The sequence below is a fragment of the Molothrus ater genome, chromosome 7, assembly GCF_012460135.2.
Source record: "Molothrus ater isolate BHLD 08-10-18 breed brown headed cowbird chromosome 7, BPBGC_Mater_1.1, whole genome shotgun sequence".
NCBI classification, from domain to species: Eukaryota; Metazoa; Chordata; class Aves; order Passeriformes; family Icteridae; genus Molothrus; species Molothrus ater.
In genome coordinates, this window is record NC_050484.2 from 12,082,127 (window position 1) to 12,104,147 (window position 22,021).

The 22,021-nt window shown below is 39.0% G+C and overlaps 1 protein-coding gene across 6 annotated transcripts in view; it reads left to right on the forward strand.

Moving 5' to 3' along the window:
* Positions 1-22,021, forward strand: part of CARF (calcium responsive transcription factor) — a 34,095-nt gene that overhangs the window by 4,266 nt on the left and 7,808 nt on the right. For 3 of the 6 annotated variants that reach the window (XM_036386679.2, XM_054515418.1, XM_054515417.1), the window contains exons 2-14: positions 897-1,136; positions 2,150-2,270; positions 4,486-4,615; positions 5,000-5,084; positions 8,979-9,168; positions 11,350-11,470; positions 12,353-12,496; positions 12,919-13,152; positions 13,543-13,705; positions 14,723-14,798; positions 16,402-16,532; positions 17,529-17,892; positions 18,365-19,070. In XM_036386679.2, the coding sequence (XP_036242572.1) occupies positions 954-1,136; positions 2,150-2,270; positions 4,486-4,615; positions 5,000-5,084; positions 8,979-9,168; positions 11,350-11,470; positions 12,353-12,496; positions 12,919-13,152; positions 13,543-13,705; positions 14,723-14,798; positions 16,402-16,532; positions 17,529-17,892; positions 18,365-18,483 (2,061 nt within the window). In that variant the 5' untranslated portion in view covers positions 897-953 and the 3' untranslated portion in view covers positions 18,484-19,070. Of the gene's footprint in view, positions 1-896; positions 1,137-2,149; positions 2,271-4,485; positions 4,616-4,999; positions 5,085-8,978; positions 9,169-11,349; positions 11,471-12,352; positions 12,497-12,918; positions 13,153-13,542; positions 13,706-14,722; positions 14,799-16,401; positions 16,533-17,528; positions 17,893-18,364; positions 19,071-22,021 lie in introns of those variants that run through there. The other 3 variants (XM_036386680.2, XM_036386681.2, XM_036386682.1) reach the window with 3 other exon arrangements.

The following is a 22,021-nucleotide window of genomic DNA, read 5'->3' on the forward strand; positions in this document are numbered from 1 at the left end:
ACACAGAAGATTTATACCTGCAGAACTTTTGATGGGGCTATTTAGATCAAATCTGACTTTAGATAAAATTTAGAAACACTTTTCCTCATTCTTTGATTTGTAGTGTATTAATTTTTGTTGCAAAAACATCAGAGTTGTTTGTGCAGTTGCTGCAAGAGATAGAACAGATTGCAGCCCTTCTTGCATTAGCCAAATGACACCTTGACATGTTATTGTCACAAGGACTGCCTATTTTTCCATTATTTTCACATGCTTAATATTTTTGTTGCCAGAGTTTCAACAAGACAAGTATTTGTGCCTATGCTCTTTAATTTAATGAAAATGGCATGTACTCTAAGACTTTGGTTCTACAAACTTGATGAAGATAACACTCTATTTTTTAAAGATTTTGAAACTCTGATTCTTGACCTTATGCTGTACAATTCCTGGCCTTGAATTGGAGGTTGTGTTGCTTATGTTTCTTCTGTGGTAAAGACTTTTGAAAATGTGTCGAGATTTTTTCTTCATAGCTAAATGCATGTATGGAAAGGCCAAGTGGAATAGTATCTAGGATTTCTTCTGAAGTCAAATCAAGTTGGTGAATATTTTACAGTTTTGTTTTTGGTATAAGTCTTCTCAGTTTCTGGGCAGACTTGAGTTGTTTTAAAGTGATACATGGTTTTGGGGAACAGATTTTGAGCAAAAGGGATTTTCTTTTGTCTTAGTAGAGAGACTGTTCTAGGAAGCAGGAATGAGAATAATTTTCAGCATGGAAGTAGAAAACAAAAGTAGAACTGGTAGTGTTAGCCTCTTGATCCAGAAGGACAAGAGCTCCTCTGAGTATACACTATAGCACACTGGTTTTAAATGTTCTTTTCTCTTTCTTGTTTTGTTTTTTTTTTTCTTCTTCTTCTTAGAAGTTGCTGCTCAAAGTACATTTTACTGTTTTTCCTCTGTGAAAGCAACTAACGTGCATGGATTCCAGGGATCTATTGTTTGGCCAGAGCGACTCACCCCCAGCCCTGCCCATCACAGTCCCCCTCTCGGGCAGTCCTCCCCAGGCACGGTCCCGCTCTGCCGAGGAATTGCATGGGGCAGAGCAGCCCAGGCAGCCCCTGTGTGAGCTGCAGCCCCTGGGAGGGCCCAGTGCACCCATGGTGAGTGTGTCTGCAGGCAGGCCTGGGGCTGTGTTCACACAGCAGGGAGCTCGCTGAAGAACTCTCTTACTGCTGGTTTGTTGTAGCAACAGCTGATTCAGACTTTATATCTAGCAACAAAGTGGAACTTTTCAGGGCTACAGTTCACGGTCCATTTGCCTACCTTCTTCAGGTAGGCAAATCCTGTCTGCAGCCATTACTAATTTTAAACTGATGTCTTTTGTCAGTATCGAGCCTGGATGCTGCTGTGTGACAAGATCTTGTTTTTCTACTGCTGCTGCTTTCTCTATATCCCCTGGATAAATCTCTGGTTTTTTGGGGGAATCAGAACATTAGCAGTAAGCTAAGTCATTATGTTTCACCTTTTCCCAGCCCTCAATTAATTTTCTTAAAATGTTGCTTCATAATTTGTAACACTTATTTTGTAAAAAAGGTAACTCTCTCACCCAGAGTCCTGTGTAATTATGTCCTGTGTAAATATACCATGAGGAGTTGTTCAAGCTTTTCAGAATACCAGGTGATTTAATTTGTATTGGTTTTTTTAAGCCCTGGGACTTTTCTTCTCTCTGCTTTTGCATGAAATGCTGCCCATAGAGGTCAGTTTCTTAGAAGTAAAGCTCACAATTTTTGTGTTACTATTAGTTCTGCTAGTCCATGAATGGAGTTACAGTGAATCCAACTATGAATGGCTTTCAGGTGTTTGTGTGTAATAATAGAGTTGTCAGTTTCAAATAAATGTGTAATTCATTGTAGAATCAGGTAAAGTACTGGTTTTGTTTTTGGTTTTGTTTTTTTTTTTTTTTCTTTAATTAAAGGCCTATTTTAAAAGGGGAAAGTCATTTTAAGAAGTTGACAATCAAGAGACAGTTTTCTTATTACGTAAAGTCAAGTAAATATACAGTCCCTAACTCTAAGCAAAATATTTCCTGTTCTGGTAAAAATCAAACCCAGTCATGCTACATGATCACCATACAAACTGGAGCCATTCATCCCTCTGTGTGACTGCCTTACAGATGATTGTTGCCAGCCAGTCAGAAAATGGGCAGGTGCTGCATGTCATTCCTTCTGCCCAGCCAGGAGTGACCCAAGTGATTATTCCTCCAGGTCAGCTTCTGGATGTGACCAGCACACAGGGTGAGTTTAACCTGTGGGACTTGAGGGTTTGTGCTCCTGTGACTAAGCTCATCCTCCATGCTCTTTTTTAAGCACCTCGTTTCCTTTCCTTAGTTATAAGCAAAATGCACCCTGAACCTGCTTTCTGATTGTGAATCTGGTGCCTCCCACACCACATTTTCTGTTGGGCAAAAACATAATGAAAGCTTATGAGAGCTACTATGCTCCCTTTCTGAAGGGTACATTATGGGTAGATTGACATATCAAGCACAGAGTTGTTTCTTGCTTTATTTAGCTTTAATAAGGATATTTGTGCCAGCAGCTGTACTATTGGCTTCAAATTTTCAGTATTTGTTTACTTCATTGCGAGTGAAGTAGTTAATTCCTGTAGCGCAGACAGGCCAGAAGAACATTAAATCTTCTGTTCCAGACATCACTGGTGATGATGCATCTTCTGAGAAGCAGGAATGAATCATTTAGGTAGAAATTCAGCTCCCAGGCAAGGAAAATAAGATGTAACTTTCCATTCATTGGGATGTGTTAGTTGTCACATTTTAAGCATGTGCTGAGATACACTGGAAGCCAAATTTTCAGGTTTTCTCTAGAAAATGGACATACTGAAATCTGAAAGCATTGATTATTATTGATCTGCAATCCTTGCTGGATGGCGAAACACTGTGTACTAAGTTGCTTTCACAGAGTGAGACTGAGAATGAGGTGGTCACATTTTGTTAAACTCTCAAATTTTTTTAAACTGTTTTTTCCTTCTCTCTATAAAGTTCTCAAGATTTGAGCACTGGTTAAGTGTTCCAGTGGAATGATAGCTTAGAATAAGAATAGAGTCCTGGTGCTGGGTGGATAGAAGAAAGATTTGGGATTCAAGTAGTGATGTAGCTCTTTTCACTTAGGGTTGCAATATGTTTTCCTGACCTTGCATTGAAAGGTTGTTGTTACTTGTTACTCCCCTAATGCTCAACCTTCCCTCTCTCTCCAGCTCTTTCAGGGGTAAAACCAGGTTTGATTACAGCAGTCTTTCTCTACTTTGAAGCTGACTGGGAGCCTTTAGTTACAAAATAATTGCTGCTACTCTTTGTAAGCACTAAGTTGAAATACTAAATAGTAGTTTTGCATTTCCATTTTTCATTCAACATGAGGCTCAGTGTTGTAGTATTTGAATACATGTTCTACAACAGTGCTACAGGTGTCATTTGTGGGGGTTTTTTGTTTGTTTGTTTTTCCTAGAGACTGACTGTGTAAAAGACTTTGTAGTGATCTGGTCTTTAAAAGACAGTTGGGAAGACTTGCCAGCAGTTTAGTGTGGAGGTAAAAGAGAAAGGAGAGTCGCCTGTCAGCTCCTGAGTTTCACCTGTCTGCACATGGTGGTAATGCACAGAATGGTGCAGACGTCAGAGTAGCCTGTAGTGTCTTAAGGGCACATCTCTGCAGGAGGAACCAGTGCTTTGAGCCAGAGTGGTGTTAATCCAAGTGCACACTTAGGAATCTTCTTATGGAGCTTTGTGTGGATCCATTTCTGTACTGTGTCAATAGCTTACCACTCTCTCTGGATGAGGGAAAGAAGCTTTCATAACTGAAGGGCAAAAATCCCTTGTCTAAAGAGACCTCATGTGTTTATGTTGAGACCAAAATATTGAACATCTCCTTTCACAGTTTTCCATTATTATGTTTTTGTTTAACTGTACACACAGGCTTCAATCTAAAAGCAATTTTTGGCTTGTGGATTGCTCCCCATTACCAAGAAAGGCTAAAACATTTGTTCTAACAGCATGTCAGATTCAATTACAAGAGGCCTGTATTTCTTGTTTAAGTGTTCTTTTCTAAGTACAAAGCAGTATCATTACCTCATTTTTTCTTGTTTTAAAAGCAACCAGTATGTGACTTGCAGCTGAACAAAATACTTGTGCAATCCTATATGGATTCCTGAAAACAGAGTAATTTGCAAATTGCTCTGATTATTTGCCTTGTTGTGGAAGGATTCATAAGCAGTAGCACAATTACCAAAGTCCTTAAATATTAGCAGCCTTATCAAGTATATCTTCACATGTGTGCCAGGAGTTTGAGCACTGATTCACAACTACTAGACTACTTTATCATCTATAAAACTTCTTTGCTACATCAAAAGGCTTGCTTTAACAGCACACAAAGTTTGATCATAGCTTGTTTTTCCCCATTCTACATTCAGTTATTAACCAGGAAGCTGCTTTTTTTTTTGGTAAAGATATTGCAGAAGAGAAGTGTGGTGATGGGAACCTGCAGACTGTGGTGGTGGCTTCCATAGCAGACAGTGCAAGCAGTTACATTCTACATCCACAGGCATCTCTCACTGTATCAAAAAAAACAACCACCAGGTAGGTCAGGGGTTAAAGGATGAGCAATCACTCTGATCCACTGTTAGCGCTGCCTTTTTTTCTTGCAGTTTGTTTTTGCAATGGTTATCATAAAATTACCATGGAAAAGAGGTTATGAACACACAGTGTACTGAATGTTTGGAGGACTTGAATGTAGAAACCAGTGGGTTTTTTAAATACTTTTATTCACTGTAAATTATTTTAACAATGAAATAGAATATGAAAATGAAAACCACAGGTTTTTAAGGCATGTTGATACAATGTCCATAGTTTGATCATATGCTCTAGGGTTATACATAATACACTGATTTGATCTTACCTGTAGTTTAGATTAAGTTGTTGCTTTTCTGAATGTCTGTATAGACTTCTATTATTTTTTTTCAGGGCAGTGGAAGATTCTTTTCCCATCCCTCTTCAGCCACTGCCACTAAATACGCCTGCATGGGCACGCCGTCTCAGGAACTGTGAGGTGGGCCACAAAGAATTCTGACTTAATGTTTTATCATCTACCTCTCAGACAGTGTTCCTGTTCCTTGAAAGGAATAATTTATTGCTATAGAAGTGTTCAAGCTTCTTGCTCTATAGCACTGGTACTGCTAGCGCAGTTAAACACATAAAATGCTGTGAAATCCCTCTCTATTTGGAGAATTTTAGAATAACTGACTATCAACTGCTCCTGAAGTAAAAGAAGTGCTGCTGAAAACCTGATACCTTGTAGTGCTGGGAAGAGCCATTGTGTGCCATGTTAGGGTTTGCTGTTGAAGAACAGTGCAAACTTTGCTGACTTCTGCAACTGTTCATGTGGTTTGTGTTATCACATGGAAATCAAAATCCATGTGATTGGCCAGTGTCAAGTCTGAGACTTAATGCACCCTAATATCAATATTTCACTAAGGATTCCTATTTTAGATATTATTGCTGATTTTTATTTCTTGTCACAGCAAGTTAGGCTGCTTGTGCTTGTTTCCTCTTTTGTTAAAAAATACTGTGTCTTTGTGTTCTGTGGTTGCTTTTGACTTAAACAGAACTCTTCCTTTTTTGCATATTGTTAAATGTTTGCAGACCTGTCCTGATGACTAGGATGCTATCAGCAGCTAGAATGCATCATAAGTCCCTTAACAGGAAGGGAGGGGAGGTGGGAAGTTTCTTGAGAGATCAGCTACCCCTTCCTCCTGCTGCCAGACTCTTCCTGACAGATGTTTATTTTACTTTCTCTTAATACTTTTTAAAAGGAAAGCTTATACTCCATAGCTGCCTAATCTCTTTAGATATCTCTACCATTTTTTTTTCTATTGACTTGGCCACTGATAACTAGAAGTTGCAGTTTGAGGGACCTAGAAATTGAATTTCTTTCTGTATCTGCTTAGAAACAATTTCAACATTAAATATATTCATCTATTCCTTTTGTATTATGTCATTTATTTAATACAGGTGGTACTGTCCACTCTTATGTCCACATAAATGTTAAGAAGTCAGAAAATTCTTAGCATGAATTCTTCCATGATGGAGATACCATTTTTATAGAATCAGTTGCTTAAATCAGTTGGCCAGTTAGTTCATAAAGTTCACTGTGTTATTAGCACTATGTGGTAGATTCTTTCCTGTATGTGGCTTATCTGAATTATTTATTATTGGTATCATAGCATCAGAGGACTTAGGATCTGCTTTGTCTCTCTATTACAAGAAATTTCACCTGCTGTGTTTAAAATTCACAGTGACATGTATAGAAAAGTTATTATTTTTAAAGAAAAGGAAATAGAAATAGTGTCTATTTGAATATGTTCTGAGGACACAAACATCTCCCTCTGCTGTTCAACAGAACTGTTGGCTGTATGCATTAATCCTCCCTGATCCACCAGAGAGTGCTGGGATGTATTGTGCCTTTTTTTGGGCACAGACTAGAGACACTGGGATTTTGAGATGTCAGTTATCTTTCAGATGTCAAAATGTTTTGTTACTAGTAACAGAATTGAAGGATCTTACTGAAATTTGGAGATCCAGTTTGGCGAGATGCTGATAAATATGTCAGCTCACAACTCCACTCTTTGAGTTGTCTGCCGGAATTGAAACAAGCTTAAAACAGCATTGCAGTCTCTGTGACTCACACAAGGTGAAGCCGCTGCATTGCAAAGGCCAGTGGCTCCTTTGGCAGTTGGGACTGTGGGCCAACACAGAGCAGTAAAAGCCTTGAAATGTTCACCTTACACTTGCTGTGTCTGGACTGCAAAGTGCCTCTGGTACCCTGCTGCTGTGAGTTTCCTCAAGGAAAGCTGCAGTCTTGGTTTGTGTACTTTAGGGTTAGCTTTTATGTACTTTGCTGAGGCAAGGCCAGGGGAGAAAGAAGCAATCACTCAATTTTTTGGCTTGAACCGTGGAGTTAAAGGGCTGAAGAGCATGTGATTACTTCAAGGTAATTACATTGTTGCAGAGTTAATTTAAACAGTTTCTTTTAATAACTTTTATTTAGTTTTCAGTGGTCTGATCAGAATGTATTTCCTGCATGTATCAGCCTACTGAAATAAAATTTAATTTTAAACTGCATTAATTAACTATACAAAATTTAGTTAATTTATTTGTCTGAAGAAGTTAGTCTTGTTTGTCCATTTTTTTGCTATTTGTCGAGCCTGTAGAAAGCAGGGATCTTACATGCTGTATGGTTTTCTTCTTGTCCTCCTCCTCCTCTTCCACCAGTTTAGGGAAAATGATCTAACTCGGGCAGAAGCCAGAATAGGAGGGAGTACCTTAACTGTTTTTGCTACTTTTCTGGCACAGTGGTTTGTCAGTGTTCTCATCTCTCTAGAATAAAGTCAGTGACCTATTTTTAGTGACAGGTATAAGGTATGGAAAAAAAACCCAGCTGGTTTTGCAGCATTTATTATGTGCAATGGTGCTGTAATCCCTCTTCTGAAAGGCAACATCCCAGACTTCTGGAAAGAAAGACGTTCTGGTACTTCTCAGGCTGCTTTGCTTCTCCTGAATTTTTCAGATCAAGTTTTGTTCAGAAGTATTGTTTATAACTTCTAGCTAAACAATTGCCACTGTCTCTTGCTCCCACAGCCGTGTGAGTGCAGCCTTTGCAGACGTGGTCAGCTGCTGCAGCCGTGCCTGCAGAGCAGTGACTCTGAGGTGTGAGCAGCTCGTGTCCCAGTGCCTCACACCCAGTGCACACACAACCCTCCATGTCTGCCCTTGCACCAGCAGCAGCACTGTGCTGGCCCAGTTCATTCACAAGATCTTCATTGGTTCATTGTTGACTTTAGGTCTTGCTAACCACAGACATTCTGTTTTTCTTAGATGAGCGTGAGGCAGGTTTTAAGCAGTTGTTGCTAAGGTATCTGTTGATAACCTTGGAGAGACACTGTTGCTCTTTTGCTCTCAGTATTATTTAAACACCTAGCTGTTCTGTCAGCGAAGGTGGCAAAACAAATCTATCAGACCTTAGTACTCATTCACCATGTGTTTGTCCCACAGTTACACTTTAAGACTGAGCTGGCAAACTACTCTGGCTGTTACAGCTGCTTGGCCAGCCTGACCCTCAGCTGCATATGAACACAAGCAAGTGTTGCATTCTGAGTTTGGATGAAAAGTTCTTCTCTGTTCCAGTAATTTTGTTGCTTGTTGGCTGTGGCCTTTGCAGACCAGCATCGAACCAACTGCGATAGAACTGAGTAGCTGGAGTAGGAACTACTGAGTAGCTGGATAACTTCTTTGAGTCAAGTTAGGTGCAATTTTTGTGGAGTTGCCCTGACATTAGCAGAGTTAATGAAACCATCATTGGTTTGCACATGGCAAATCTGGTATAGTAAGTTTCTGTGTAATGCTGAGAATCAAGAGTGCCTCGAAAGTTGGGAGGGATGTTGTGTAAGACATTAATTTCAGAGTTACTGCACTAAGTAGGTGAGACAGTTACTGGTGGAATGGGCAGGTGCAGCGTGTGTTGCAGTAGATGCAGAGACAATTATTAGTGATTCAGAGCTTCTCTATGGCAGTCAAGTGAAAAACTTCATCTAATACTAATTTGTCTAGTCAGTGACTGCAACAGAAGTGTGTGTTGGTGGTAAACTGCGGGAGTGAAGCTGTCCTCTGGAAATCAGAGTTGACAGTGACTGTAACCTTTTCAGGGGCTCTTGGTGTTCTCAGGGTCTTGAATGACTGACAAACTCCTGACCTCAGTGGGGATTGCTCTTCTGTTAGATCCCATGATAAATCTCTTTATGAGGATACTACTGTGGGGACAAAAAACATGGAGTGCCAAAAATCTGGGCCTATGTTCTCACCTGCCGGAGTCCCTGAGTGCTTTCACGTGTAGTGTGAGCAGTCAGCTGGGTGAATAATGCTGTCATTTCCCGTCCTTTCCACGCAGAGAATTGGGGACTCGTACCGCGGCTATTGCGTGAGCGAGGCAGAGTTAGAGAGCGTCCTGGCGCTCCACAAGCAGCAGACACAGAGCGTGTGGGGCACGCGCCAGTCTCCGAGCCCCGCCAAACCCGCCACACGCTTGATGTGGAAATCCCAGTATGTCCCATATGATGGGATCCCCTTTGTCAATGCAGGTAACTAACTTTTGTTTTAATAAATACTTGCAAAATTTCAACATCAGCTCCCAGCTGGCCACAAAGAAAAATCTTTATGTTGCTCCCTAGTTCTAATAAGATCAAGACACAAACATAAAAAAGGGAACAGCTTGCACACTGCTGTGAGAGTCTGAAGGAGCTTGTTTCCTTTTTTATGTTTTGCTGTGATTATTTCCTTTTGTCCTTTAGAGATTAGCTAAGTACCATTTCATTAGGGTTCTTGTGATGAGGTCTTTAGGGAGAGGTCTCATTTGCTGTATTAGGACCTGAAAGTTCTTGTAAGGGTAAGAGCTTGTTCGATTATTCTTGTCTAACTTGAAGATCTTTAGAAGAGTTTGTTGCACAGGAGTCAATAAACTATTTAAATTGCAAACATTAAAGTAATAAATAAATTTGAAACACCAAACAAACAAGCGAGATCAACATCAACAGACCTCAGCAGAGAGACTTTTGGCATTTGGAGTTCTTTTTGAAATGTTCATGCAGACTTCACAGCTTGATAATTACATATTTAGGTCATGCAGTACATATATGAAATTGCCAAGAGTGTAATTTGGATATAAACTGGATGGGCTTTACTTGCTACATAGAGAACATGAGTGACAGGAATGTAAGTTATGTTTGGGGTTTTTTCTTCTTTTTTTCCCTGAAAGTTACTGAAAAAGGGAAATGTTAGCACCAGTTTTAAAGTTTCAGCCATAAACTGTGAGATTAAAGAAAACTAAGAATAAAATCAAAGCAACTTACCCTTTTTTTTTCCCCAACATGCATATGAGACATCTTTAGTTTCATCTAGATCATTTGGTATCATATGGAAACATATTATGTTGCTTTTTTATAATACTTCAGAAGTTTCTGGGTATATCACTTGTGGCATAGGCAGCTCCTTGCCTGCAAACTTGAATACACAAAGTATAAATAAAAGATAACTAAACATGATGTGGAAGAAATTTGGAAGATGCTCCTTTCTTGATCACTTTAATGCTTGCTTGTCAATCCCTTTTTGTTAGAGGTCTGACTGGAAGAAGTCACTTAATTTGAGTTTAGAGCAAAGCAATATTTGTTTGAGCTTGTCTGGTTTTGTATGGGTGTGCTGTGCTGAAACTGTTATTTAGCAGTTAAGATTTCTTAACTGCAAGGCTGAGCTTTTATGGGACAGCAGGGTCTGAAGTGTTGATTTAAGCCAAGAGGCTGGAAATGTCTGCTGACCTTGTCTCATGGTTTGACCCCAGCTGGAAATCACTACAGAGCCACTCACTCATTCCCCCAGTGGGATGGGGAGAGAATTGAAAAGGTAAAATTGAGAAAACTCATGGGCTGAGATAGGAACTGTTTAAAAGGTAAAGGAAAATCCACGCACACAGGCAAAGCAAAATAAGGAATTCACTCACAACTTCCCATCCCCAGGACAGCATTTATAATGGTTACTTGGGAAGACAAACACTAACTTTGAATGCTCCCCCTTCCCCCTGCTTCCCTACATGCTGCACATGATGCCATATGACATGGAATATGACTTTGGTCATTTTGGGTCAGCTGTCCCAGCTGTATCCTGTCCCAGTTTCTTGTGTCCCTCAGCCTCCTCATTGGTGGGATGGGGTGGGGTGAGAGGCAGAAAAGACCTTGACTCTGTGTAAGCCTGCTCTGCAGTAACTAAACACCCCTGTGTTATCAGCACTGTTTCCAGCACAAATCCAAAACACAGCTTCACACTGGCTGCTGTGAAGAAAGTTAACTCTATCCCATCCAAAACCATCACACCTTTGATTTCAACAGGGGATTTTCTCTGTTGTTTTGGGTGTTCTGCTTTTTATGTTTATTACCAGTATTGTGCTCCTTTGGTAGCTTACAAGACTTCTGATCTTGTAAAGTATTGGTGCTCACCAGGGCAAAGTCCAATATTTTGCCCTCACATATGTTAAGGAGTGCTGTGAGGTGTAATAAGTTTGAGAAATGGTTTAAAGTGCTCTGTGTTCTTACATGCTGAGAGAGAAGCATTTGCATTGTATTTGCTTACTATACCTGAGGGTTCTGCCTTCTGAAGAGTGTGATGGCAAGCAGAAATGACTGCTTCAGAACCCTCATCTCTTCTGTAGTTAGTATTTTCCTGTAATGAATTAAGTGGTTGCTTGAACAGAGCGCATTGCTTTCTGTTTCCAGGAAGCAGAGCCATTGTAATGGAGTGCCAATATGGGCCAAGGAGGAAAGGATTTCAGCCCAAAAAAGCTGGTGAGCAGGAAAGCACCTCTAGCCAGCTCTACAAAGCCACGTGTCCAGCAAGGTAAGAATTATATATAAAGCTGTAAGAGTGACTGAGCATTCTAGGAAAGCATTCTTTCTGTGAGCCATGACAGAGCACTGGTTTGGGATGGTAGCTGATACTCACAGTAGCTCTTTTGCTTTATTTCCTTGATAATTTGAGGTTGATACTCATTTAGAAGTAAGGAGGAAATGCTGTCCTGTCTGACTGAATAAGGCTGAAATTTGATAGGTTCTCTGAATGCAAAGTAGCAGTACATCACTCTATGAAGTACATTATCTACCTGAGCATTCACAAGTTATTGTGGTAATTCTTTTTGCTTCTAAAACTTTGTCATGTTATTTGTTGTTTCTTCTTCAGGCTTTTAATTTCACTGATATCAGTCAATCATCCTAATTTAGCACGTGTCCTGTGTGCTGAAGGAGTTACAGTTCTTCCTGTTCACTGGGGATTTTCTCCTTCTTCAACACTAATGGTTTTTTTCCTCACCCTTGAGCATTCTCCTGGGTGCTTGTTCAGTTTTTACTGAGCTAAGAGCGTGCTTGATGATAGTTGCAGCTAGGTCTGTATGTGCTTAATTCTGCATGGCTGGGTGAACTGCAGCCTGTTCACAATTGGTGTTGTGCTTTTACTATAGTGAGGGACAAGGGCTTTTGTTGAGGAGTAAAATCACTCTGGCTGAGTGGCTTCCAGACCAGACCAGAAGTGTGTCTGTCTGCATCCATATCTATTAATGTAGCCTTAAGAATTTTGCAGTTCTTTTAGAGGCTTCTCACACCTGACATCACTCTGCTTGAATTTTTTCTATATTAATGCCTGATATAAAGTAAGTGGAATTTTTGCCTTTCCCTTCCCAAGGACAAAGTATACTGATGGAGAATTTTTTTTATTCCTCCTTGGAAGGATCTATATTAAAAAGGTCCAAAAGTTTCCAGAATACAGGGTTCCTACTGACCCTAAAATTGACAAGAAAATCATAAGAATGGAGCAGGAGAAAGCATTCAACATGCTGAAGAAGAACTTGATAGATGCTGGTGGTGTCCTCAGGTGAAACTTCCACTTTTTTCTTTATTTTCACAGATGAAGCAGAAAAGAGCAGTATTTTACTTGATTTTTTTTTTAGTCACTTGTTAATAGTAAAAAAATCTACAATGTCAGTAAGACTTCTGTGGCAGTGAAGTATTAATTTGGTAAATGTGTTAAGCACTAAGCTATGGAACTTCAGCAGGTGTTTTGATATTGCAGGGTATTAGTAGAAATAGTTGTGTTGTTTTAGGGTTGATCTCGTTTGTTTTGCATTGAAAGGTGTGAGAGGGCCCCGAGTTCTGCAAGACGTCATCTTGCTCAGGGGCTGTAAAAACTTGTCACACTGACTAGGTTGTTGGTAGTCCTCAGACTCTTCCCCCCAAGACACTGATTTATTGCCTTTGTTTGAGAATTGTGTGTATAACCTCTCTCCTTCTTGCTAGGTGGTATGTACAGTTACCTACTCAGCAAGCCCACCAATATCATGAGATGGAAACTTCCTGCCTCCCTCCATCACCATCCCATCTTTCTATGTCTTCTCCTGAGGAGGAGGAGGAGGTCATTAGGGATGAGAACAGTACTCTGCCTTCTCGACTTCATCCTCAAGTGGCAGACAAGATCCGAGAACTGGTGTCTCAGGGAGTAGAGCAGGTCTATGCAGTGAGGAAGCAGCTAAGGTACAGAACTGTGTGCAGTGCTCAGTCCATAGTGCTATATCTACTTTTGTATTTGATTAATTTGCTCTGCAGCTAAAGAGCAATGCTGGTGCATTACTAAATCTAATTTCCAGATGTCATAAGTCTGTTTTTCCCAGCTTTTGATATCTTTTCATATCATTGTAGATAGCCTCCTGTAAGAGCTGCTGTACTCTTTAAAGTTCCTTGAATAAATGGGGGTTTTAAATTCCAAATTCTGTAGCCAATGCACAAAGAACTGTCTCAGTAGATCATCTAGCTTTTGTCTTGTCATTGCAACAAGGGAAGGGAGAAGGTAGCAGGGTCTCTTAAGAGCAGGAAGTAGTGGAATATATATAAGTATGGTAATAAATGTCCTTTAACATATGACAGAAAGTATGTGGAAAGAGAATTGTTCACACCTGATGAAGTGCCAGAAAGACATAACCTGTCCTTCTTCCCCACTGTGAATGACATCAAGAATCACATTCATGAAGTGCAGAAGTCCCTCAGGAATGGAGAGATGGTGTATAATTCAGAAAGTATCCCAGCAACGGTATGTTGGCCTTTGTGTATCTTTTTGATTTTTGGAGTTAAATACTGGAAATCTTCATTTTTACCACTTAGCTGTATTTCATCCAAAATTTTCTGTGACTTTATATTTCCAGCAGCAATATTGTCAGTGGAATCTGTGGCTGAGTAAGACTGGATTAAATGTGAATAAAATCTTCTGACCTTATTCAGTATTTATCTTGTCAGCAGTAGATTGCTGTTAGTTGGTTGACAAATTACACAATATTAGCACTTCTTGATGACTGCGTGAACTGGAAGCCATTGGTGTAGAAAAATTGACATGTGGCATAAAATTTTATTCATGGCTTTGTCACTGTCTATGTTTTGAAGAAGTTACTACTACTTTACAGTAGCTGAAAAGATGGGGATGAAGTGTGTCTCAGGTGCTGTCTAAATTAGGACTTAATAAACATTTTGAATATGTTAATAGTAATAAATGCACTTTATAGTAAGTGCAGTGAGGTTGGAGTTGAATCTTCTGAATGCTCAGTAACTCTTAAATCTTGTTCCTTAATTTTCTTCCATGTATTGAGTAATAAAGGGTAGACAGTGATCCTAGTTTTCCCAGTTATGAGACTAAATGCTAAGAAATGGCTGATTTAAAATGAGCTTTGACAAACAGTACTGGTAAATCATGCTGTGTCATCAGTCTTTTCCCTCTCCCTAACTGGTGTAGCCCAGGTGAGTGAGTGTGCTTGTTAGCCAAATGGTTTGACTATTCTATATTTTAAATTCTATTAAACTGTTATTAAACTGTTTAAATTCTATTAAACTGTTATGAGCAGATAAAGCAGATAATCTTCCTGATACAAAGTGCATGTTTAAAAATCTTCTACAGTACTTTTTTTTTTTGTGAATCAAGAGGTCCTAAAATGCATAATTATAAAGAAATAAGAAAATGTAGTTTTAGACACTGTTTTCTTATCAGTCCTGTATTGAGCCTGTGTTCTTGTAGACAAGCTTGCACCCTTTCTGAGAGCTGAGTTCTTTTTCCTTTCAGCTGCAGTGGACCACAGACAGTGGGAATGTCCTCGCAGAAACAGTGACGGTTGCGTTTGCCTCGGCACCTTCAGATGGTAGGACTGCATGTATAACCTGTGTCTCCAAATGTCTTTTATTAGCTGTGTCACCCAAGTTCATTTTCCTTCCCAGGAGGTTGCTCTTATGTCCTGTCACTCAGGTGAACTAAGAAGGATATTTTACCATAACTTTTTTGGTTTACTTCTTTTTTTTTTTTTATTTGACTGCATGTGTGGAAAAATAGGTGTAGTCATGATGGTGTTGGCAGAAGTATTAAAATTATAAATTTGGCTTTTATTTAGCATCTTCAAGCAAACAAAAAATGTAGTGAACTTTTATATGAACTATATACATATTTGTTTTCATTTCAACATATTTGTATGTATACATATATGTCTTAATATACGTATTTATTTTAATTTCAACTTGTGCCAAATGGAGACAACTGTACACTTAAGAAATCAGGCAGTAACAGAACTTGTTTGTGCAGAACTCCCTAACTCCATGTGATACAATTTTCTTTGTGGCAAGTAGAGATTTGAACTATTACCTTTTTTCCCAGGGGTGTCACTGTAGAATCCCCCCTAGGGAGAGAGCTGCTATCTCTTCTTGCATGTGAACATTCACGTATGCATATGGGGTCTCTGTATAATATTCAAAAGAGTCTAAATATTTGAAGTACTTGTGTTCAAGACGATTTATAGGTTTGTATGTGTCTTCTGGTCAGTTGTGATTGTTAAGAGTCTGCAGATCATTATATATGTTGAAAAATCTACCTCCACTCAGACTGCTGGAAATTTTTCCTGTGATTTTCTGATAGAAAATGTTTTGCAATTGACTATTTTCAATTTTTTTGCATTCACCAGACTAATCTGCATTCACATGGCAAGTTCTTCTGTTACCTCCATAACAGTGGAACTGAGAAATAAGAAGCTAAGCACTGTCTGCCTGTGTCTGCATAAAGCTTAACCAAAATGTTCTGGGTGGCTCAAACAGGAAATGGAATGATCTCATGAGAAGTTTTCTTGCAGAAATTGTTATAAGCGAATCTCAGTTTTTGCAAAGCTTCAGGAAATTAAGTGCATCATTCTTGCATTAAATAAGAATTTTGAGGATATTATATAATCTGTAGGCTGAAAGACCTTCAGATAAATGGACTTTAGATGATATTGCATAGAAGTTATGCTAATTTCACAAAGATGGGAAGGGAGTGGTGAGACATGGAAAATTTCCTGTGTAGATTTTTATTTTGAAAGAAATCCCTTTCTTTTGATACCTGTGGGTTTTTTTAAGCCCTTACTCAGGTATAGATATTGTCAAATTATTTGCTACTTTGCTAGAAATGTTTCAGCTTTTATGTTATGACTACAAACTCAAAGCACAGTATAGGGTGCAATTACTTTGCTCTCAAGAAGAGATTTATTGGTGCCTCTGGTTTTTGCTCTGTACAGATACATACAAATTTCCTGCAGTATTGTCTTTTTGTCATACCCAGTCTTCTTTCTTTAGCATCCAAGTTCTGCAAAGAGAACAGCATATATATATGTATATATCTGTATTGAGATTGAAGGGAGTTTGTTTGGTTCACAGGGGAGGCTTTTATTAGACAGGAAGAAGAGATTTGTCATAACTGTCTGCTTCCTCACTTTGGCACCACAGGGAGCTCAGGAGTGGAGTCAGTCATCACCAAAGCAGAATCCAGCCAGAGCGGGGAGTCCTTGATACCAGAAACGGCTCAGCTGCTGTCTTCACTCTCCTCACTTCAGCCCAAGATATTTGCACAGCTTCAGGTACAGTCAGGTCATTTACAGAACATCAAATGTGCTGTGCTGGAGGCAAGCTGAGAACAGCACATTCCCTCTCAGTGGATCCCAAACATAGCTGGGTAACACAGACTTGGAAGTAGCTGTCAGCTCTTCCTCTGGTTGCTCTTGCATGTCACATTTAGCATATAGCTGTGGTGCAAGGGATCCCACTACCATCTTTTGACACTTTGAAGTTAGGGTCTCTTGTGAAGGCAAAACCAAGAGGATAAAAGCAGTGGGTTTCTACCTCAAACCAAGTACCTGTTCATTTTGCACACGGTCCAGTCATCTCATAATGAAAAAGCTGCAAAACTGCAGGGAGATAAGACAGTCTTGTTTATTCCTTTTAAATCCTTCTCCAGCCTCTTAAGAAAATATCTTAAAATCCTGAAACTGCTCCTAGCTCAGAGCTGTAAACTTGAAGGTTGAAAGGTTGGAGAGGGAGGGATAAGAATGTCATGCTAAAAGAGCTTCTTCAAAAGCTCATCTCCCTTCAAAGCTGGCTCTCTTATCTCTCTTCCTTAACTACTTTGAAAATCTGCCTTCATATTTCCTGAACCCCAATGAAATGCGTGATCTTTTCCCTAGAAATACAGTCTGTAGAAAGATTCCATTCTGCTTGCTGTTTCTTCTCTTTCTGAGGACAGCCTGACTCCATCTCATATCATTTTATTTAAAGCAGTGTGCTTAGCTTGTAGTACCCACCTCCTGTGGGAATGGGCAGTACTGGGGAATGACCTGAAACTGAACATCAATCCAAAATTAGAACTTTATGGTCAGAAGCAATCTTCTACATGCTGCTGGACTCCATTGTCCAAATTGTTTTCAAGTACATTTTGAGCCTAGAGTTGCTGGGATTGAGTGTTGAGAAGAGTTAATGAGTAGGAAGTCAGAAGCCACCTAGACAATACATGCTGTTAAATGCAAACTCCTTCTGCTGTAAATACTGCTAGGTTGATACTTCTGCCTTCTCTTCCACAGGGATTACAGCTGCAGTCAGCATTTACCTCAACAAACGGATCAACAGCCCTGCTAGCTGTAAATAACCATTCCCCTCCCAGCCCTGCAGCTCTCCTGGATTCCCTGGGGGGTGCAATAGGCAGCCATTCTCTAGCACTGGGTCAGGGGCACAGTCTGCAAGGTGCTGGCCTGACACAGGACAGTGCTGCTGTGCCTGCTTTTGGGACTCTGCCTGCCTCTGATCAGAGTCTGCTTGCCATGGGCCAGCTGGTACCAGCTGAAGGGGTGGATGACTCCAGAAGCCTGGAAGGAGGAGTGCAGCAGATTCTCTTGGGAGATATGCAGACTATCCCAGTACGGATTGTGGACAGCCAGCCAGCACTTAGTAAGTTGTCGTTTTCTCAACAATATGTCAATATTAGTATAGAGAAAATACAGTGGATTTTGTTCTGCGTGTCTTGAAGAAAGGAGACAAATGTGTTGATAGTGGGGAACTCCAAGGCAGACTTCTTTCAGACAATTCTAACTAGTTTTTTTATTTTTCTGTGGGAAAGGGGAAAGATGTTTTTTGTGAAAGGGATTTTATATCTCCAAACTTTTTTTTTTTTAATAAATTGGTTTAAATATTGTTACTTGAGGGGAGCCTTACTGGAGCAAGTTCATGTCATCTTGCAATGCTTTAGAGCAAGGTAGGTGACATAACTGGCTATCAAGCTAAAAAGCAGTAAACTTCATATATGCCTTAACTATTAGCTTGAGTTCCTGAAATATTTTTCTTTTAAATGCACTGTTATTGGGGCTGAAGCATTGTCAATGGAGTTTGAACTTCAGTGTTTGATTTTTGTTTTGTTTTTAAGCTGAAGAAAATACGGAGGGTGTTGTTACTTGTGTGAGCCAAGTTAAACAAGAACCAAGAGAGAAAGCATTGTCTATGGAAACAGATAAAATCAGAGACTGCCACAGTTCCTCACCATAGTTCTTCACCTTCACCTGTGAAGCCTGGAAGGATTTTCAAATTGGAGAACTCTAAATGTCTTGGAAGGAAAGGCAGGTGCTCTCAAAGTACTGCCATTCTTTTTTAAGTTCTATATGACATTCAGAATAAGCATATTTTAGAGTACTTCTGACAGAAAGCTGTTTTGGTTGGACTGATGGGGCTCACTGCCAACTCCAGGTCATTCCGTTGCCCCGTGGAACACCACCTCTCTCTTCTGTTTCAAGTTTTGAGTAATTTGGATTCTATCCAAATGGCCCATTTTGTTCATTGTTTCTGAAGGTCTTCCACAATTTAATTCCTTAGCTTTAGAATGTGGATCACAATGCTGGGTTCACATTTTCTGTTTGAGACCCTTGACTTTTATTGTACTACAGAGACCATAGAATCTGTCAGCTCCAAGATCACAGAATCCAACAGCAAAGTGGATCAGTATGGCAATGATTTTGTGACAAAAGGAAGGTCCAGGATGCTAAACTTCAAAGTGATAAAGGACATGGATGCTTAAGAAAATGCAACTTTGACCTGATCATAATGTTAACGGTGTGAAGATCAAGGAGAGGAGAAAGGTGAGGTTTCCAAGTGAATGTAAGGTTGTATGATAAAGAAAAGTGTGTGAATTGTAACAGTGAATGTTTTTGACTTGACACCTTTGAACTTAAGTTCTGGCTTTATAATGAGGTTCATTGATGCATGCAGCCTTCCTTTGCAGTGGTATTGTAATTGCAGTTGGTCATAACAACTAAATGTAGGAGTCTCATGGAAAATGATGGATGCTGCCATTTCAGCTTATCTACCTCTTGCTTTGTGCACTTGAAGCTATCAGCTCAGACAAATGTGATTTAAGCTGCTGTTGTTTGGTATGTAGGGCTTGTGGATACATTCCTAACAAAGAGAAGCCCAAGAAAACAAAGGAAGCAATCAAAGCAATATGTCCAAGTATGCTGTCACCACAACATTCAGAAAATAAACTAATCTTTTTCAAAAGTGACATATTCTAAGACTTATGTGGTCCATACAATTAAAATAATTACCAGGAATCTTTAGGAAATCGAATGTGATAAAAATTAAAGTTTAGTAATATTTGAGGTAAAGCCATAGTAAGTGACAAGCACTGAGCTGTGTAATGTGTGACAGACATTTAGAAAAAAAATCACACCTACAAATAACTTGAAATCAATTTAAAGCTGTAAATGAAGTGAAACTGATAATAACATAGACATCAAGTTAAGCAATTGCATTGTTTGCTTCAGATGTTGAATTCCTAGAGCAGCATTCAGAGTAGTTTCTATACAGGAGTAGGAGCCTTTCTGTTATTAGTTCCTGCTAAGTAGTTGGGAGCTTGATCATAAAATTGATCATAAAATAGGAGTTTTTTTCTGCATGCTGTGGAAGAATCCAGTGTGAGGACTTCTTTCTTTTTCAGACTTGAAAACAAGCAAACAAATAACCCCAGGGAAATTTATTAGTTCATTTATGTAGAGAAGAAAGTGTTGTGAATATTATATGAACCAAAATATTAACATTTTAAAATTGTTACGTTACTTTACATTCAAGCATTCACAAACATCTTCTAAACAGTGGCAATTTAAAAGTATTTTTTCATTTTATTTTGAGTATTTAAAGCTAAAACTTTCAAAAGCCTCACATTGAACTTGAGTTCCAAATGCCTTTATGTGCAAAATCTGTTAAATGCTATATCTTAGCCTTAACATATATTAACATCTCTGAGGTTAACTAACATTATAAACATTATTTGTTTATAGCTAATGTTTCTGGGTTAGGTCCCATTAGAATTTTCCAACAGGATTACGCTCTTATTGAATAAGAGCCAGTATTTTATCATGCAAGTGCATTAAAAAAATCTCCATTTTTTTCAGAGCCTCTAATATTTATTATCTACACTGACTTGTTTTATAGTATGCTTTACTCATTCCTGGGTAGGAAAAATCCCACAAGATTCGCCTGTGGCATTTATTTATTTGGTTGAGGTTTTTAATCTTGCCTTATTTGTTTGTTGGTTGTTTTTCTGGTAGGTTGTTTTGGTAATTGTCAAAATATCTCCCAGATGGATGTTGTCTGCTGCAATGTCAGCTCTGGAGGACTCAGTCAGCAGTCCCCTTCTCTTTTCCAGCTCAAAATCTGCATACCAGAATGGGTACCTCCTTCCATGCTGCTGTGTTCAATAATCCCATCATGGCCAGCTTTTCTTTAAGTTTAAACTATTGCATTCCAACCTATATTCTCTTTCCCCTATATTGCTTTTTTTTTTTTTTTGAGAATTTTTTTCCTCATTGTTGAGAATCCTTCTTTTCTAAAGAATAAATTACAGCTAAAGATTACCAGCAAGAGGTTATTTCAGTTTTAGTTATATTCAAAGCAGACAATACATTTGTGATTGGAGCAAAAGCTTAAGGAAAGTCAAGTTATATTTCCATCAGTTCTTGCTTAGTTCCCTCATTAACAGTTCTGGTTTTTGCACAGTTCTTTCCACCATGAGGTACAGTCTCCTCCTGTGCTGCACAGTATTTCTCATGGTATTTCTGGTTCTGACCTAGTGCTCACAGCTGAAGAAAACCATCTTGAATTGCAGGTTCTGAAATTAATTTTGTATTCTACCCTGATTTGCATGGTACTCTCAAAACAATAGAAGAAAAAGTTGGAAGAATTTTAAAGAAGCAATAAAGAATTAGTTGTTTTTAAAAGCTGGGGATTAGACTTGCAATTCTGTTATTATTCTGTTTATTGGAAAATTTATTTTAAATTATTCTTGAGTCAATACATTTTTGTCTTCAGTTTTCTTCATTTTCACAGAATTTCAGTTCTTTGTCTTCCAGATACATATTTCAGTTTATTACTGTCGCTTATTTTCATTTAATCATTCTTTTTCAAAGTGTGTTTTACACTTGTTTTGTGCGTGTTGCTGAAGGAGGAATATGAACTCACCCCCATGTCCAGTCTCTATATTTGATTTAATGCCTTTGTTTACTGATATCCACCTATATTTTACAGAGAAGACTGTTATGTATCTGAAAAAAATGAGAAGTAAATGCTGCCATGTTCAATGGTTAAAGTTGCTGAATTAGAGTACTCAAGGCTGATTTTTCAGAGTAATCTATGTAGCTTGATGCAAAGTACTTGGTTATTACTTTGTGTTGGAATTGCAGATGTTTACTTTTTTCTTGTGGTTGTTGTGTGCAAGCACTTATTTTGAAAATCTAGAATTCCTGACCTTCAACAGTACTGTAAATGAACAACTGATTCTCCAGTTATCCTTGGTTATCCTATCCACTTATCCTATCCAGTTATTGTTGTTGGTTGTCTGTAAAAGTGATTGGTTGCTTTACAAGAAGAGATGTGCTTCTGCGTGTGCATGGAAAGATAACCTTTTGGTAAAATGTAGAGAAGGTGTAAAAAGGTATACATCTATAGCTCTCATTCAAGACCGGAGGCCTCTTGGATGGAAACCAATACTGGTAATGAGTGCTTTTTGTGGTACAAAATTATTTGTATAGTCCAC